The 20,285-nt window shown below is 37.4% G+C and overlaps 1 protein-coding gene across 1 annotated transcript; it reads right to left on the reverse strand.

Moving 5' to 3' along the window:
• Positions 1–1,223: 1,223 nt before the first annotated feature.
• LOC131155917 (uncharacterized) lies at positions 1,224–17,988 on the reverse strand. The gene is made up of 3 exons (XM_058109366.1): positions 17,970–17,988; positions 10,014–10,509; positions 1,224–1,579 (listed from the first exon to the last, which is right to left on the reverse strand). The coding sequence occupies exons 1-3, from the start codon at positions 17,986–17,988 to the stop codon at positions 1,570–1,572; spliced, it is 525 nt and encodes a 174-aa protein (XP_057965349.1). The 3' UTR covers positions 1,224–1,569.
• Between the last annotated feature and the right edge of the window lie 2,297 nt (positions 17,989–20,285).

Raw genomic sequence — 20,285 nt, forward strand, 5'->3', positions numbered from 1 at the left:
ACAATTTTTTCATCTTCATTCATTGTACATTCAATTTAAGAAGATTTATAGTCCATCTTCACCATTACCTATTCAATAAAGGAAGATTTATGGTCCATCTTCATCCATTCCTTATTCAATATAGAGAGATCTATAGTACTATCCAAACTTCTTTTACATATCATTCCTTTTATGTGTATCACAAACACCATGCCCCTCAACCGATCCTTGTAGCTACTTGCTGTGTGGATGTGACATCAAGAGTTGTAAATAATTGATCAAAACGACTTTTAGCCAATTATTTTTATAGGAGGATCCACACTAGAGAAGGTGCCGCAAGGTCTTGATGGCCCAAGCAATTGTAGCCTAGAACATCATCACGGGAAAATCAAGCTTGGGCTTAAGTATATGGGAAAGGTGGCCCATGAAGTGTTTGCAAGGTTGGTGGTATGGATGGTGTGCCATCATGAATTTATGTCATGACACGCGAAAGATGTGGTAGTGGAAAAGAGGAAAAGGAAAAATGTGAATAATAGCATGAACAAAGTAACTTTATGGCCATTATTAGCCAATGAAGGAAAGTTCGATGAGGAGTCCTATTTGGGGACACAATGCCTTAATTAAAAGTTTATATATGTTTTGATTAACTATATGTTGGATTGTTTAAAGAATGAAGATTACTAACAAGATGAAGTTGAAGAAACCTATGTCCAAGGGTATTTTTAAAAATAAAAGTAAAAAGATTGTATCTACTCTCATTCCTTAATTTACTTATATTTATGCATACTCTATTATCATTTATTAGGAAAATAATTCACTTGAAGAATTTTCCAGGCAATTGACTAAATTAATTAGAAGATGACACCTTTTCTTTTAGTTATTTTTTATTTATAAAAAAAGTTGAAAAGTAAGGTGTATTCCCAAGAGGGGGGTGAATTAGGTTTTTAAAATTTTCTTTGAAACTTCTTTGTTTTACGAGTTCCTTTAATTAAGAGTTAACCCAACAAATTAATATTTAGCAATCACACAATTTCAATGATATTGATTTGCAATCTCACAAGTCCAACCAACAATCCTTTTAAATATGTCAATCCAACAAACAATATAGTATGCTGATTTAAATAAGAATTAAATTTAGAAATTCAGCACGCTCCCAAATTCATCTTTTTGATATCAAATATGTTGCTTGAATTTAAGTATGTTAATGGGTTTTGATATTTATCAATCAACGTATTCTTTTAAGGTTTCCGCAAACTTTAATATTTATCAATCAACGTAATCCCTTTAAGGTTTCCGCAAACTTTGATATTTATCAATCAATGTACCCCCTTTAACAAATTAATTTCCAGCAATTAAATAAGCATCTACACAATTTATAAATGCATAAAATTAAAAGATTTAGGCAAGAGAAAGACATCAAGATTTTACGAGATTCGGCTATACCTGCCTACATCCTCGTCTTAGTTAAACCACCCAAAGATTTCACTATACCACTTCCTTAACTGGGCAAAGCAAACCATTTACACACTCTTTCAAGTAGGATGGAGCCCTCCTCTCGAAGCGATGCCTCACGCTCGATTAGCCAACAATTCAATCAACCCTGAATCGTCAAAAACAACAAGAGAAAAAATTGTCTACAATGACACTCTCAAAAGAGCTTATTAGTACAATTTGAATATCACAATAGAAAATACTTCAATCAAATATCAATATAGAAAGAATTTGAAACTTAGAAATTTTTATCACTGGGATCTTCTTTGATTGAAAAACTCAGTATATGTGCGTAAAGATCGGTGAGAATAGATCAGCAAGACTCAGTAAAACTTCAGCAAGTATGTGTGAGCAAGAAAGCTTTTGTAGAGTATGAGCAATAAAGCTTGATTGCTGATTGTAATTCTTGATTGTATATTGATGTATGAAATCTTTAGGTTTTCCATGTATTTATAGAGTTAAAAAGCATCTATTTTGTGTTCCCTAAGTTATTTTGAGTATTTCCTAAGTTATTACAAAGTTTGGGATCCAAGAAATCTCATTTAGAAAATTTTCTTCGCTATTTAAAATTAGTCATTATAAAATTCATTTAACTAGACTATCGGGGTCAGTCGCTTAGGTTTTTTAATTCTAGAAAAATTTCAAAATTAGAATGGGGTCAGTTGCCTGGACTTAGCAAGGTCAGTCGACTGGGCCTATTCTATCTTCCCAATTTAATTCAACATAAAATGTCAGTGGCCTGACCACAATGGGTCAGTCACTAGAAAAGGCAAAAACTCATGTTTTTAATTTAATTTCCAAAAAAATTTGTAAGCTTTTATTCTTACCAAAATATTTTAAGACTGTCACAATGTCCCGAACCCTGCCAGAAAACAACTCTGGCAAAAATGGGTGCAGCTGCGAACTGGGAAAAATAGAATGTGTATTTTGAAAAAATATCTTTCGTGGAAAACAATGTGTGATGGAATCGCCACTAACCTTTTGAAGTGCGGTTAGAACATTTGATTGCTACCCCGTTAGGGGTAGAATCGGTCTACGTCACTAGAGTCGGGCTTGAGAGTACGGTTACGTTAGGGAAAGGAATTTGCACTCCCCACGTGCCCGTTCTTACGAACGGTATTAGATTAATCAAAAATTATCCCAAAATAAATCTAATAAGCCTTTCAAAATTACTTCCTTCCAAAAATCGAAAAAATGAAAATACTATATAGGTATTCCCTCAGAATCGGAGGAATCTAATACTCGAGAGAGTCTATGCCCTTTGTTGCAATCATTGAGATGGAAAATCAAGAAAATAGGATACAAAAATACACTTCCGGAGTTTTGAAATCTATAGGATTTTTCTAAGTATAAAAATAATATTCCGAGAGGTTTTCGGACTCCTTCGGGACGACACGGACCTCAAAAAATATTTTTTATGATTTTTCAAAGACTTGTGCAAATACATTTTTTGAAATTTCTGATTTTTTGGTGATTTTTTAATATTTTTCTCAAAGTAATTAATTAACAAAGAAGGAATTAACACAAAATCCGCAAAAATTGGAAAGAAGATGAGAAATAAAATGGAAGACCAAAGTGGTTTCATACCGGTTCTGAAGAACCAACCGGTTCGGAAAAGAACCAATCCAAGGAGGGTCAACCCATTTTAGGCCCGATCAAGGCCAAGTCAACCTGCGGCGCCCATGGGGCACGTGCGTTAGCGTGTATTTTAGTGTGTGCATGCATGGAGTGTATGAAAAATGTGCATGCATGGAATGTGAAAAATGTGTGCATGGAATATGAAAAATGTGTGTGCATGGATGCACGATACGTGTGAGTTTTAGTGTGTGTGGGTGATTTTAAATTGGTGGGTTAGTGGTGTGTGTGCCAGTGTGTGTGAGTGTGAGATTTTTATTTTTTTTTTATGGATTACGCACCGGGTTTCCACGTGTCCATTTTACGGTTCACATGACTAATCTCGCACCCCTTGAAGCCAACCCCACAACTCCAAAGGAATGTAAATTTCAGGAATCTAGAGATGGAAATGAACCCGAGAGGGTTTGAACACCTGATCTCGTGAGAGGCACTCCCGCAGCCCGTACTACCACCTGAACCACACCCTGGGGGTGTGTGAGTGTGAGATTTTAAATTGTGGGTTAGTGGAGTGTGTGTCAGAGTGTGTGTGTGTGTGTGTGTGTGTGTGTGTGTGTGTGTGTGTGTGTGAGAGAGAGAGAGAGAGAGAGAGATTTTAAATTGATGGGTGATTTTAAATTGGTGGGGTTATTCACTGCGTGTGGGTGATTTTGAATTGATGGGTTAGGGGTGTGTGTTTCAGTGTGTGTGTGTGTGTGTGTGTGTGTGTGTGTGTGTGTGTGTGTAACAGTGAGTGGTGAGTGCTTTAGTGCATGAACCGGTGTGTGTAAATAGTTTGTGTTAGTGTGAGTTTTTATTGTGTGTAGTGTGGAGCAGTGATGCTATGTTAGTGGGTGTGTGAGTAGGTGTGTGTTAGTGGTGTGTGTAGGTGTGTCTCTTAATGTGTGTGTGTAGTGTGCATCAGTGTGTGTGAGAGGGTGTTAGCATGGAGCTAGCTGCAAGCAATGCAGAGAGCAGATGGTGGCCCCCATCTGAGAGAATTGAGAGTTTTTTCCCATTTTATTATTAAAAATAAAAATAATATTAAATAATACTCTAATTGGGAAAAATTTTCTCAAACTAATGCTCACGTAATCTCGCAACTTGATGCTGCGAGATTTAAACTGATGGGCCACTGGAAAATTGACACATGGCACGAAGGGGAGCAAATCTCACAACTTGGGGCTGCTAGATTTAAAGGGAGTAGCCAGCGGAAAAGTGACACGTGGCAGGGGCTACAGCAAATCTCGCAGTTTGGAGCTGCGAGATTTAAAGGGAGCGGCAGCAGGAACCGTGTTTGCAAAGTGATCACAGAGAGTGCAGAGGGGATGGGAGATTGCAGAGAGTGCAGGTGACCGTTCAGAGCTTGGGAAATTTTGGTGGAACTGAAAGGGATTATTGGGAATTTATTTCCAATAACTACAGGGGAAAAAAAAAACAAAACAAAAAGCGATTTACAGGGAGAAGGAGGTTTCGGAGGCAGGAAGTCGGGGTTGGAAGCTGAATTTATAGGTACGAATGGAGAAGAAATAAAAGGAAAATTTTGTGGAGGCAAGGAGAAACTTGCGTCCCTCTCACGTTTTCATGCTTGATGTGCCTCAACAGGATCATCTCCCTCAACATCCTCAGTGCATCAGTCTGACTTTCAAACACATTTTTTATCTTCTTAATGGCAACTTTCTCATTTGTTTCTCTGTTAAAGGAAGAGCAAACGATCCCATAGGCTCCTTTGCCGATGGGTTTGATCGGAACATATTTGGTGTCGATCTCAAACAATGTCTGCCACAGCCAGAAACAATGCTTTCCTCGAGGCTTGATCCCATTCGGAGGCTCCACCATAGTCACCCTTGCCATACAGATGTCCAACAAAAAAAATGCAATCAATACAATAAATATCCTAGCAAATTTTTTTTTTTTTTTTAAATGTTGAATCCCTTATGGGCATATATAAGAATCAATAACGGGAAATAAGATCTTCATGCAAGTTTCCAATAACAGCCGTATTATTTTAATTAATGTTCAAAACCAACCCAATATAAGAAAAAATTTAAATTTAGAATTTCTGATGACTATTCAAAACAAAAGATATTATTTAAAATTTAAGACCCCAAGAAAGGAAAGAAAATTAAAAGTTAAAAACAGCGGGTGAGAATCGATCCTTACTTTCGATTTCTGCTATCAGTCCTATGCCCTTCTTCCCTGTTCTACTGTTGTTCTCTTTGCTTTTCTCCAGAGTATCCAAATTTCCCTGAAACGGAACACTGTATTTTCAACCTTTTCAATGGAAAAACTCATCAAAAGAAAGAAAATAAAAAAAACTCTTAGATTCCCACGCACCTTAAACTAGAGAACTTGTGGAGTATAAGCAAAGAAAAGCTAAGTCGCAAAGAAATCTAATGGAAAGCACCAGCAAATTTCTCCAGGAAATTGGAGCAGAGTGCGAGAGGCACCGTGACTGTACAATCTTCCGAAGACTAGTATATATAGTGAGAAAACCATGATGAGAGAAGTAGTCAGCACACATCGAATTCAAAATTTGCGAAGTAGAAACGGTGTGGCGTCTGAAATCTCCCAGCCTGTCTCGCCAAGATACGATCGAATCCCAACTAGATCGGAGAGCTGCTACGAAGTGTCCATTATCCTAATATCGGCTTATGATCTGGCAGCTTCTAATTGCGCAAGAAGCTCCATGACAATAAGAGAGAGAGATTTGTGCCTTCCCGCTGTCGCTCCCTTTAAATCTCGCAGCTCCAAGCTGCGAGATTTGCTCCAGTCCTACCACGTGTCACTTTCCCATTGGCTACTCCCTTTAAATCTCGCAACTTGGAGCTGCGAGATTTGCTCCCCTCTGTGCCACACGTCAATTTCCCAACAACCCATCAATTTAAATCTCACAGCTTGGAAAAAACTCAAATATCGATCCTTAGAAGTTATAGCTCGCTAGCTATGGATACGGAGTTTTTTCCTATTTTATTATTAAAAATAAATAAAATATTAAATAATACTCTGATTGGAAAATATTTTCCCAAACTAAAGCTCACATAATCTCGCAGCATCAAGCTGCGAGATTTAAACTGATGGGCCACTGGGAAATTGACGCGTGGCACGGAGGGGAACAAATCTCGCAGCTCCAAACTGCAAGATTTAAAGGGAGCAGCCAGTGGAAAAGTGACGCGTGGCAGGATTAGAGCAAATCTTGCAGCTTGGAGCTGCAAGATTTAAAGGGAGCGACACCGGGAAGGCACAAATCTCTCTCTCTTACTGTCATGGAGCTTCTTGCGTAATCAGAAGCTGCCAGATCATAAGCTGATATTAGGATAACGGACACTTCGTAGCAGCTCTCCGATCTAGTTGGGATTCGATCGTATCTTGGCGAGACAGGCTGGGAGATTTCAGACGCCACTCCATTTCTACTTCACAAATTTTGAATTTGATGTGTGCTGACTACTTCTCTCATCATGGTTTTCTCACTATATATACTAGTCTCCGGAAGATTGCACGGTCACGGTGCCTCTCGCACTCTGCTCCAATTTCCTGGAGAAATTTGCTGGTGCTTTCCATCAGATTTCTTTGCGACTTAGCTTTTCTTTGCTTATACTCCACAAGTTCTCCAGTTTAAGGTGCGCGGGAATCTAAGAGTTTTTTTTTATTTTCTTTCTTTTGATGAGTTTTTCCATTGAAAAGGTTGAAAATACAGTGTTCTGTTTCAGGGAAATTTGGATACTCTGGAGAAAAGCAAAGAGAACAACAGCAGAACAGGGAAGAAAGGCATAGGACTAATAGCAGAAATCGAAAGTAAGGATCAATTCTCACCCTCTGTTTTTAACTTTTAATTTCCTTTCCTTTCTTGGGGTCTTAAATTTTAAATAATATCTTTTGTTTTGAATAGTCATCAAAAATTCTAAATTTAAATTTTTTCTTATATTGGGTTGGTTTTGAACATTAATTAAAATAATACGGCTATTATTGGAAAGTTGCATGAAGATCTTATTTCCCGTTATTGATTCTTATATATGCCCATAAGGGATTCAACATTTTTTTAAAAAAAATTTGCTAGGATATTTATTGTATTGATTGCATTTTTTTTTTTTTTGTTGGAAATATGTAGGGCAATGGCGACTATGGTGGAGCCTCCAAATGGGATCAAGCCTCCAGGAAAGCATTGTTCCCGGCTGTGGCAGACATTGTTTGAGATCGACACCAAATATGTTCCGATCAAACCCGTCGGCAAAGGAGCCTATGGGATCGTCTGCTCTTCCTTTAACCGAGAAACAAATGAGAAAGTTGCCATTAAGAAGATAAAAAATGTGTTTGAGAGTCAGACTGATGCACTGAGGATGTTGAGAGAGATGATCCTGTTGAGGCACATCAAGCACGAAAACGTAAGAGGGACGAAAGTTTCTCCTTGCCTCCACAAATTTTTCCTTTTATTTCTTCTCCATTCGTACCTGTAAATTCAGCTTCCAACCCCGACTTCTTGCCTCCGAAACCTCCTTCTCCCTGTAAACCGCTTTTTGTTTTGTTTCTTTTTTTTTCCCTGTAGTTACTAGAAATAAATTCCCAGTAATCCCTTTCAGTTCCACCAAAATTTCCCAAGCTCCGAACAGTCACCTACACTCTCTGCAATCTCCCGTCCCCTCTGCACTCTTTGCAATCACTTTGCAAACACGGTTCCCGCTGCCGCTCCCTTTAAATCTCGTAGTTCCAAACTGCGAGATTTGCTCCAACCCCTGTCTTGTGTCACGTTTCCGCTGGCTGCTCCCTTTAAATCTCGCAGCTCCAAGCTGCGAGATTTGCTCCCCTCCGTGCTACGTGTCAATTTTCCAACGGTCCATTAGTTTAAATCTCGCAGCATCAAGCCGTGAGATTACGTGAGCATTAGTTTTGGAAAATTTTTATTATATTTATTTTTAATAATAAAACCAGAAAAAACTCATAAAATTGACATCCTATCCAAAAGCAAAATTGCTTTGGAGAACAAACCATTTTGAGCGCACCCTGCAATAACAGTATTCCAAGATGGGATATCTCTCGCGGGAATCTTCTCAAACAATAGTATAGCATTTCCCATCTTCCCCATGTCGGCAGTATCCAGAGATCATAGCAGTCCAAGAAACCACAATTCTATCAGACATTCCATCAAACAGTTCTCGAGACCACGAGTACAGTATGAACAACTGGGTATCCAATGAAAACCCATTTTACAATCTGGGCATGCACCGATTCAGTGCCATGAGTTTGTGAAATTTCGGGGCACGATTTTGAGACATATGGATAGAAAAATTGGTTGGGTCGAGGGTGTCCCTGGCGAACCATGTCGCCATACAAGATGAATGCTGACTTATTGTTGGACTGAGAAGCATAAGTTATGATCATGGCGGTGTATAGGATGATAGAATATGGAACGGGCGTACTCCAGGTATGCCAGTGCGACAGTGCAGAAGAGAACGAGCTTGAAGGCGAAGAACTACGTTTGACCATGGCCGAGAGCTTGAGGAAAGCTTGAAGCTGATTCAGTTGGTTAAAATGATTGCAATTCTTAAGCACGTTCAAGACATGTTCGTTTAGATTTAACTGGCCCGGAACAGCGGGCATGTTGTTTATATTATGAATGGCGAGGTGACGAGCATGATATTTCTTCTACAATTACACGTACTCTGCTGCTCTGTCCACCGGCCATCATTTCCTTCGTGTCCGTGTTGAGGTTGTGAGAGTTAGTGAAGGCGAAACAGTGACGGAGACGTCGGAGGGTGCCGGAGACGATGCGGTAGATGAGACCAGAGACAAGTGAGTGACGGTTGAGGAGGAAGACGAAAGTAGAAACAAGGGAGACATCTCTGGAGGCTGGGAATGAGGACTGTAGAGAGAGAGATGGGAGTGGCCGTGAGAGACGGAAGTGGTGGAGACGACGTCGTCATGCTATCATTGTCGCCGAACTGTGAATTTGCGACACCGTCCCATTTGCTTTATCAGCGGCGATGATATGGCTGCGTTTGGTGATGTCGGTGATGTGGCTAGTGCTTTGTTGCACCGCGAGAATGACCGGAGATGGTGTGTATAAGTGGTGGTGGAAAATAGGAGCGAGCTGCTGTGGGGGATCACCATGGGCAACGTGGGAGATGCCGAGGGTGATGCAGGTGAAGATGGTGGATGGTGAGTTTAATGGTCGCCGGAGTCAATAGGCTGTTGTATGTGAGGGATGGCTGGGCTGGGTACGTGGCTGTGGTGTTCAGTGAGCAAGGGAAATGAGGAGTGGTTGTGAGTGGGTCAGGAAAGTTTGGTTTGCTGGTGTGAGCTTCCGTGAGAGAGAGAAAAGGTGATAGCGAAGCTCGGGCTATGGCTATCTTGTTCCGCGGCCGAACGAGGGAACTGAATAACAGCTGGTCTTGGCACGACGACACCAGGGCTGGTGTAATGACGATGTGAGGGTGGCGAGGGTGGATATGGCCGAGACGATTTCCAAAAGAGACCCGATAGAGAGAAAGAGAGCTCGGAGAGAGATGGAGCTGCTGGTTTGCTAGCTTGGTTGGAAACGAGAGAGTAAAGGAGGAGATGGGTGGCGGTTCTAGTGGTCTCGGAGAGGGAGTCTGGATCCCGGTTGTCTGGTATATGAAAGGGAAGACGTGGGTGGCCTGGATCTGTGCAGTGAGGGTCACGGGTGTTACCAACTTACCGCTGCTACTCTAAGTGAGGTCAGATATGCTGTGGGATAAGAAAGGGAAAACCAGAGAGAGATGGCGATGGAGGAGTCTCTGGCTGGAGCAACCGTGTGATAGGAGGTTGCAGGTGAGTCTGCAGGTGCTTAGGCGAGTGGATCAGCGTGTGTTTACCTATGTGTGTAGCCGAGTGTAACAGTGTGCTACATTAGAGTGTACTGCAGATGTGAGCATAAGTGTCTGCAGATGCGTGACCGGAGAGGACAGGGGACTTACAGTGAGGTCGCCGGGGCTGATGATAGGAGCCGATGATGATTGCTGGGGTGAGTGAGAACTGAGAGGAGACGCCGGAGTTGGTGGTTCGTTGGGGGTGTTCCTGCAACTGCTGCTAGCCGTCCTAGAACCCGAGAGGTGCCGGAGTTCTGCTGCTGGTGTCGCCGAAGAGGATGGTGGAGTTGACGGAGAGGATGGAGGGGTTTGATGGCTCCGATTTGAGTTTGCTGGAGTTGGGAGAGGGTGGTGGCCGAAGGATCAGCTGAGGGTGACATCGGCTGGTGGTTTGCTGTGGTGAGGTGGAGCTCGGGAATTGAGGAAGAGGATGGGTGGAGAACGATGGTGGACAGTGGAGAGTGGGGGAATAGAAGCGAGAGGGTGGGAGTTGTGAGATGGCTCTCTGCCCGTGAGGGAAATGAAGAGAAAGAACGAGCAAGAGAAGTGAGAGAGTGGTGGGGTGGTGACAAATGAACAGTGACCAATGCCCCCACCTTTTTGCCTGCGCATAACTCTCTTTATAGGGAGTCTGCAGATGGAGTTGGCGCGCAAAAGCAACTTTTCCCCCCGTGAATGGTCCTAACAGAATTCCCTGGCAGGGAATATTTTTCTAACCTCCTCACCTGCACATGTGGATTTCTGACTTCTTTATTCATCCTCCAACCGTTTTTGATTTTCTTCTTGATACGCGGGAGGGCTTGGGATGTGCTTCAGGTGAAACTTGGAAATTGAATAACCTACATTTTCCTTTTTGTTTTCTTTTTGGTTTTTTCATTTTATTTTCCACAAATGAAAAGCTTGTTTTAAATAATACTTGATTCTCAGAAATTGAAATGTCAAATGACTTGGTAAGAATTCATTTTAAAAATTAAACAATTCGACTCCGAAAAATTTAAAAATTTTGGAAAAATTCAAATTAAAAATTGAAAATGCCCAAATTGAAAGATTCAATTTTAAAGTCAAAAGAGACTTATTTTTGAAAATGACGGGACTCGGTTTAAACAACGAGACTCAAATAAAAATATCGGAACTCGATTAAAGACACCGGAACTCAATTTAAAATACCGGGATTCAATTTAAAAATACCGGAACTCAATTTAAAAATATCAGGCTTTTCACAAAAAAGGTCCTCCAATTTTCGAGATTCAGAGTCAAATTTTATTGCACGGGGTCTTTCGAAAATGGATTGATAAAAATTAGGGTGTCTACAAAGACTTTTGAGCATATTTTCTGGGGTTTTCAAAATTTGGCCTCTAAGTCAATAATGAATCCTAATGAGTTTCAATGCATCCATATTGACATTTAAATAAAGTACTTACATAAGACTTTCTTAAGACTTAAAAACATTCTAAGTGCGAAGTCATCATGTTTGTCTTTCTTTGAGTCTATTTTGACCTCGAGCCTCAATACTCTTTAAGTTTGCATCAAATTGGTCTATCTCTGATCGTTTAAACTTTCATTAGACCACTTGTCTTTAGAATGTAAACTTTTAATTCAGCTTGTGATCACTAGATCTTGAACTCATATGCTTGATTCCTGAAACATCATCACTTTAACCAAAACATATTAAATTCCCTTGATTTGTTATTATCAAAATAAGATTCGTAAGCTTTATTAGGCCAACAATCTCCCCATTTTTTATGATTACAAATAAGGAGTAAAAGTGAGAGAACCTTGATAAGGCTCCCCCTTACAATAAGCACACTTTTAACAATGTTTGGAAAAAAAATCATTCATATTATGGTATACAATATAGTACCAGATTCAGTTTTAGATTCCATGTAAGTTCATTTTTCAAGATCTATATATCAATCAAGAATTAGTGTCTCATATCTCATATCATTATATCTTATATTTTGTAGTTTATCTCAATTTTGCATTTTATTTCAATTTTGCTCACACTTTCTCCCCCTTTTGACATCAATCAAAAAGAGAAAAATAAAAAATATAAATATCAAGGCAATGAGCAATCAGAAGCAAAAGTATATATCCAGTGAAGACACAAAATAGAAACTTTGCATTCATCATGCATAAAAAGATAGACAATAAGTCCCAAAAAGCATGAGAAAATACAAAAGATTGTTTTTTAGATTTTTCAATAATTTCTAGTAATGAACAAAAATCATGTTATTATTACTTAACAAGTATAACTCCCCCTGAATGAAATATATTTTGTATTCAATAAATTCATAATTTCATTCTTGAAGGACAAACTATGTATCCATGTATAGTATGAGTGTAAATATCATGCAAAGCTCTCATCATTATCGGTCATCATTAGCAATCATCATTATCAATCATGCTTTAATTTTAAATTATTATGTCATGCTTATGCTCAATTTGCTAAATTTTCTCCTCCTTTTTATATCAACAAAAGGATAAACCGAAAGAAATACTATGCAAAAGTACTAAGGACCCAAAAAAAATTCGCATTTAGATTGCAATAACAAAGTCCATAATCCATCATATATTTCAATCATAACATGGTCATCCATTATTCAACATGCCCAAAAATATATAACATAATCCAACATCAGCATGTGAACTAAGATGGTCTAGAGAAAACAAATGAAAGAGCTAAGCAAAAAAAATAGTAGTGTCAAACATTTCAACCCACCTTAGTGTTTGGTTTCAAAAAATTCTTTTGTATACGAATACCAAAATTCATATGGCTTTCCAAATCTTAATATTTTCTAAGTTACACCTTGTACAATCCAAGTTTTCTTGATTGTAGCCAACAATGTCATTCTTGTATTTGTTTCAATAAGTTCAGAAACTCATCTTTAAAATTGTCCATTTCAACTCGTTCAATATCCTTGTATTAATTTTAATTAAGTGGCTTTCCATATATTGAACAAGGAGAATTTTCTTCTTGGTATTTGTGAGCTCTTCAGATTTTCTAAGTAGCAGCTTTGTTTAGTGTTTTAATCAATCAATTAGTTCTTTTAAATCTCAAATTTATGCAAAGAGCAACATATGTTGCGCTCTTAGAATTTTTAACCTTAAGAGTTTATAACCTTTATTTAATAATTTAACTAGGGTCATTCTAACTCTTTCCTTATAGTTGATATCATTTTCCATGATATGCACAGTCAAGTTTGCATTTGATTCCTCACTTCACTCAGCTTTTCAGGGTCTTTATTATAGTAAATATCTTAGTTTTATATTTTTAGCATTATCTACTATCAGAGCACACTTATAGTCATTGCTAAATCTCTTCTTATATTTGTTTTTAGCTACTTTAAACACTGTAGGCTATGTAGGAACTGCCATTTTTCATTTAAGTACAAATTTATCTTTCTCAATTCCTAATAAGAATGACTATTCCTAAGATCTATGGAGTCCTTGGTTTGTGAACTAGGCTTTCGTCTTGGTACCCATACTTTCTTAGATCTTGATGGTTTGACAATAGATGTTTCTTTTACTTTCCAAACATCTTTAGTTTTCACACCCTTTCTCTTTACTGGACATTCAAACTTTATATGTCATTTCTTCTTACATAAGAAGCATGTGGTGTGAGTGTAAGTATTTGAGGAGGTGCTAGCATAATCTTTAAAGGCTTTTACAAAGTACCCCATGTAGAGGTTCTTTTTCCTTGAGTTCTCTACTCCATTGAATCCTATACCTTCTTTATCCATAGACATTCTTTGTGATCCAATCATTTTATTAGAGTTCTACTTTCCTTTAGTGAAGTTGTAAATTATTTTATTTTGATCCTCAATTTTACTTTCAAAACAAAGCATTTCTAAATCTTTCATTCTTTTGCAGTTTGCTTGCATCCTTATTAGCTCTTTAGTTATGTGATTTATTTTGCTTTCAAGTTCACCAATGATTAGGTCCTTTTCTTTTTCAATAGAAGTCCGAAATCTTAAATCTTCTAGTTCTTTCATTACTTTTTCATTCTTGCTTTCTAGTCTCTTGATTTTTAGATCATTTTCTCTTTCAACAAGATTTTTAGATTCTAATTCTTTCATTACAGTTTCATTCTTATTTTTCAATGAAGTATATCGTTTAGTTACTTTAACTAGAATCTTATGAACTTTGAATAATTATGTTTGTAGTTCTTCATAAGATGGTCTACTCTCATCACTGGATTCATCATATGAACTAGATTCATTATATGAATTATCACAAGATTTGGATAAAGAGCTTCATTCCTCATCATCGTCCCATGCCATAAGACAACCATTTTCAACCTCTTGATCGCATGATTCGCTTTCTGAGCTAATAGAACTTATATTGTCCCATGTAGTTGCATTCATTGCCTTTTTCCTTTTCTTTTTAGAACCCTTCTTGAGTTGTGGACAATCCGGTTTTCTGTGTCCAACTTTCTTGCAATTATAGCATGTAGGAGGTTCTTTCTTTGTTTTCTTTTCATTAGTTTCTTCTTTATCTGATTTGGAGTCTTGGAATTTTCTTTTAATTTTCTTTCTAAGGATTTTTGTAAGTCTCTTGATTATGAGGGCTACATCATTCACATCCATTGTCTCTTCATCTTCATCACCAAAACTTTCATTTGAGGCTTTAAATGCAATGGATTCCTTGGCTTCAGATTTTCCTCCAATTCTTTCGTTTATTGCCCTCTCATATGTGAGTAAGGATCCTATTAATTCATCTCGAGACGTATTCTTCAAGTTTCTTCCTTCAGTTATTGTGGTGGCCTTAGGTTCCCAAATCGGTGGAAGTTCTCTAAGGATTTTCCGAATCATCTCATATGTAGAGTAGTTTTTCCCTAAGGCATTGAGGGAATTTATTATGTGAGTGAACCTAGTGTACATACTAGTGATGGTTTCATCCGGGTTCATCTTAAAAGCCTCATATTTTCTTGTGAGTAAGTCGATTCTACTATCTCTAACATCAACCGTTCCTTCATAAGTCACTTCAAGTTTATCCCAGATTTCTTTAACTGATTTACATGTCATGACCTTATTGAATTCATTTACGCCAAGAGCACAATATAGTGCATTCATAGCACTTGAATTTACTTGCAACATTTTATAGTCATTGTCGGTCATCTCTTTTGCTTCCTTAGGTACGTCTTTGTTGTCTACGTTTTTAGTAGGGATGAGATCACCATGTGGGACTACTTTCCATACTTTCCAATTCATAGTTTTTAAGTATATCCTCATTCGTTGTTTCCAAAAGGTATAATTTACACTGCATAAAATAGGTGGTCTATATGAGAATTGACCCTCGGCAAAGGGAGATACACCTAAGTGTGCCATAGGGATCTTTATATAGCCTTTAGATTAATATTTGCTACAACCCTGCTCTAATACCAATTGAAAAGTAAGGTGTATTCCCAAGAGGAGGGTGAATTGGGTTTTTAAAATTTTGTTTGAAATCTCTTTGTTTTACAAGTTCCTTTAGTTAAGAGTTAACCCAACAAATTAATATTCAAAAATCACACAATTACAATGATATTGATTTGCAACCTCACAAGTTCAACCAACAATCCTTTTGAATATGTCAATACAACAAACAAATAGTATGCTGATTTAAATAAGAATTAAACTTAGAAATTCAGCAGGCTTCCAAATTTAGCTTTTTGATATAAAAAATGTTGCTTGAATTTAAGTGTGTTAATGGGTTTTGATATTTATCAATCAACGTATTCCTTTAAGGTTTCTGCAAACTTTGATATTTATCAATCAACGCACTCCCTTTAAGGTTTCGGCAAACTTTGATATTTATCAATCAACGTACTCCCTTTAACAAATTAATTTCCAGAAATTAAGTAAGGATCCATGCAATTTATAAATGCAGAAAATTAAAAGATTTAGGGAAAAGAAAGACACCAAGATTTTACGAGGTTCGGATATACTCGCCTATGTCCTCGCCTTAGGTAAACCACCCAAGGATTTCACTATACGGCTCTCTTAATCGGGCGGAGCAAACCATTCACAAACTTTTTCAAGTAGGATGGAGCCCTCCTCTCCAAGTGATACTCCACGCTCGGTTAGCCAACGATTCAATCAACCTTGAATCGTAAAAAATAACAAGAGAAAATTTTGTGATGACACTCACCAAAGAGTTGATTATCACAATAGAAAATACTTCAATTAAATATCAATATAGAAAGAATTTGAAGCTTAGAAATTTTTATCACCGGGATCTTCTTTGATTGAAAAACTAAGTATATGTGCACAAAGATTGGTGAGAATAGATCGGCAAGACTCAATAAAACTTCAGCAAGTATGTGTGAGCAAGAAAGCTTTTGAAAAGTATGAGCTATAAGGCTTATTGCTTATTGTAATTCTTGATTTTTATTGATGTATGAAATCTTTAGGTTTTCCATGTATTTATAAAGTTAAAAAGCATCTATTTCATGTTCCCCAAGTTACTTTGAGTATTTCCCAAGTTTTTACAAAGGTTGGGGGTTAAAAAATCTAATTTGAAATTTTTTCTTCACTATTTAAAATTAGCCGTTATGAAGTTCAGTCGACTAGACTATCGGGGTCAGTCGCCTGAGCTTTTGAATTCCAGCGAAATTTCAAAATCAGAATTGGGTTAGTCGCCTGGACTTAACAGGATCAGTCGACTGGGCCTATTCTATCTTGCCAATTTAATTCAACATAAAATGTCAATGGCCTAACCAGAATGGGTCAGTCGCCTAGACAGGCAAAAACTTATGCTTTTAATTTAGCTTCCAAAAACTTTTGTGAGCTTGTATACTTGCCAAAATATTTTGAGACTTTTGAACATATTTTCTGGGGTTTTCAAAATTTGGTCTCTAAGTCAATAATGAATCCTAATGAGCTTCAATGCATCCATATTGACATTTAAATGAAGTACTTACATAAGACTTTCTTCAAACTTAAAAACATTTTATGTAACGCCTCGGCCCTTATACGGCCCTAGAGTGTTATACATACATAACCTGTCAAATCTTGATAACATACATAACTACCCGCCCTAAACAGGGACATACGGATATTTCATAATGATCTTTACTCTCATATAGTGCGGAAAACATAAACATTCATATGGATTCTAATAGACATACCAGAGTACCTAACTATCCTTTACATACATTCATCCATACGTAAAACATAAATTGTATTACATTCCCAAAAAGAAAACCCATCCTGACTAAACAACCTAGAACTCATACAAAACTTACGTCAGCTAACAAGACGCTACGCTCCAAAGTCTTTCTAGAAGACTAAGACTGATTTTCTGTGACTCCTAAAGCAAAGGGTGTAAGATTAGGGCAAGACACTTCTCAATAAAGAGGAAGATATTACATCAGTGTGTGATTGTACAGTTATATTCTTGTTTAAAAACAGTTATGTAGATTGCACATTCTCAATATTGTAATGTATATATAGTACATATATAAATCCCTAATAATATACAACCCAACATCATTACAAGTGAGAGTCCCCGAGGTTAGGGTAGGGTACATTCCCATACACTGTACAATCCCTCCGCCTGGTACTCAAACCTGTGACTTTGCCCATTAAAGCTTTTAAATCATGTATATACATATTTAGAAGACCGTCCAGCTTGAAATTATCATAACTATGCCAATAACTCCCCGTGGCAAGGGTTGTGCGATAAGAAAGCACTAATCGAGCAATGTTTGTGTAGGCATTGTCAAGCATCATAACATACTGCAGTCCGACTTAGCCATCACCACCCTGATCCCTTTTGACCAGTGGCCCTTCTTACCAAGCCTACTACTAGGTACCCACACTGAAAAATAACTGCGTGTGGTTGCACTGTACCTCTGTTTTGGTAACGGTACCGAGCCTACATAATATAAGCTTTTTAAGGCTTCATATACTATTAAGACAAGCTGCAATACCAATATCATATATATAATTTACATTAAAAACATAATAACCTATGAAATTATTTTCACAATTTCATTCATGCCTACTTTCATTGATACTGTAGTAAAAATCGCCTCGTAACCTCTCAGTTTTACCCTTTTCTCATCTTGGCACAGTATCTAACCAGCACCTGTTTTCTGCATTGTCTGATAATCACTTGGAACCTTAATCTCTATAGTTCATATACATATATATCAAATCAGTATAGATTCAATTCATATCATATGTCACACTTATTTAGTCAATTATACATTTCATATAAATTGGTTCGTAAAATATCATTTTTGCTGCCATTAAGAGTTTCAAGCATCTTCTACTTTAGTTTTAGTGCAAATAAAGTAGTTTAAGGAATTTGGAGATCATATGCCAAAAACCCCATTTTTTCACCAAAATCATATAATCGTGAAAACTGTAAGAATCGGCCTTTATACCTAGTAAAACTTTGCAAATAAGTCGTCAATAAATACATATAAACATAAGCTACATACCTTATGGTTTTGTTTTCTAAAAATAACTAATGTAAAAAAATCCCCTTACCTTAATCTTGGAAACTGAAACACAAACGAGTTGATCCAAAATAAAGACCCGGAATCCCCAAAACCTAAAAATCGAAGAACAATACTTCACTATAATCTCAACTACTACATAACTACCAAACCAAAAATGAAATCAGATCCTTACCTCGAACCCAAAAATCCTCAGATCAAAAATTTAATTCGCTATAACTATAGAGATTCTCCTCCTAACCCACGTAGTGATGTCAGATTGTTGATTCTAGCAACAGAAGGCATGGAATCTTAGAGAGGGAAAGAGAGAGAGAGGGTTGGTTCGTGTCCTATAGAGAGAGAGAGTTGAGTTTCTTCCTTATTAAGCAACTAAATGATATTTATAAACAAGGTTGACCCGGTCATACTCATCGACGAGTCGGACTTCTCTTCGACGAGCTAAAGAAGGTTGTTCGTGGCCGAGAAGGAGACCTCGTCAACGAGCCTGAGATTTCAGAATCTCTGAAAATCCCTCGGTATCTTCTCGTTGATGAGCCTATGCGTCTCGTTGCCGAGCAACAAAAGAGATTGCATCGACGAGAAAAGGAGTCTCATTTATGAGCTCTATTGTTTTATCCTTTTTTATTTTCTTCCTCTTTTCTTTATTTATTTTTTGGATTCGCGTCCCTACATTCTAAGTGCGAAGTCTTCATGTTTGTCTTTCTTTGAGTCCATTTTGACCTTGAGCTTCAATACTTTTTAAGCTTGCATCAAATTGGTCTATTTTTTATCGTTTAAGCTTTCATTTGACTACTTCTCTTTGGGATGTAAACTTTCAATTCAACTTGTGATCACTTGATCTTGAATTCATATGCTTGATTACTAAAACATCATCACTTTAACCAAAACATTTTAAATTATCTTGATTTGTTATCAACAAAATAAGATTTGTAAGCCTTGTTAGGCCAACAAAAGTTAATTTAAATTTTTGATGGTTGAGATTTGGTATTATTTTTTAGATCGTGTAATTTCTTTTCGTGTATGGATTGGTATTAATGTTGCCATCAGCTACTCATATTATAGAACATAGAGCTACCATGGTGCATAATAAGATGGAGCACAAAGGACATGCACTGATACCTACTATCAAGGTTGAGACTCTTTTTCCTCTCTCAACTTCAATTAGGAGAAGAGCAAGGGTTCAGTATTTACTGCACTTAGCTTCTTTATGTTTGTTTTCTTATACATGTGGCTCCACACTTGTTCAAGAGTGCTTTAGTGGGAGGTACACATTTGGATTATGCTTTAGGACATCAAAGGATCAACATAGATGAAGTGATAGAGGATTTAAAGAAGAAGGTGGTTAGATGTTGCAGTGTGGTACTTTGCCATGGATCTCACTTTTAGAATCTAAACAGTTTATTAATTATGCACCAGCTCTACCTCTCCGTTAGCTAAGTCACTTTCAATTCATACCGAGAGCAATTGGTCTACATCATTTTAGTACAAGTATCGAAGTACAACAGCTCCACAAACGATTGAGGAAGCTACTAAACTAGCTTGTTAGACTCTAAATGTGCTTGAGAAGGAGGATGTTGACTTTTTAAGTCCGGTCCCATTTTGATTATGACAAACCACTTGTTTCTTATGTGTGTAATTAGTATGTGAACAGGTTTATATTTCAACACATACATAAAAGGACTGAAAATGGAAGCCAATGAGGGACTTAAAGCCCATACTCCTGGAGCATTCCATATGAAAATGAAGAGCAAAAGAAGAAGAAGACATGTATTTGTAATTGCATTTAGATCTATTTGTAATAATGCATGCTCTATATGATATGATACTAACTCGAACATAGATCGTAGATACACCTTAGGGATCAACACTTTCATCAAAATCCTTTTTCATAAAATTTAAAACCATATAAAGGTTTTTGGAATAACTTTAGGGTC

Source organism: Malania oleifera, chromosome 5 (genome assembly GCF_029873635.1).
Source record: "Malania oleifera isolate guangnan ecotype guangnan chromosome 5, ASM2987363v1, whole genome shotgun sequence".
In the NCBI taxonomy this organism is placed as follows: domain Eukaryota; kingdom Viridiplantae; phylum Streptophyta; class Magnoliopsida; order Santalales; family Ximeniaceae; genus Malania; species Malania oleifera.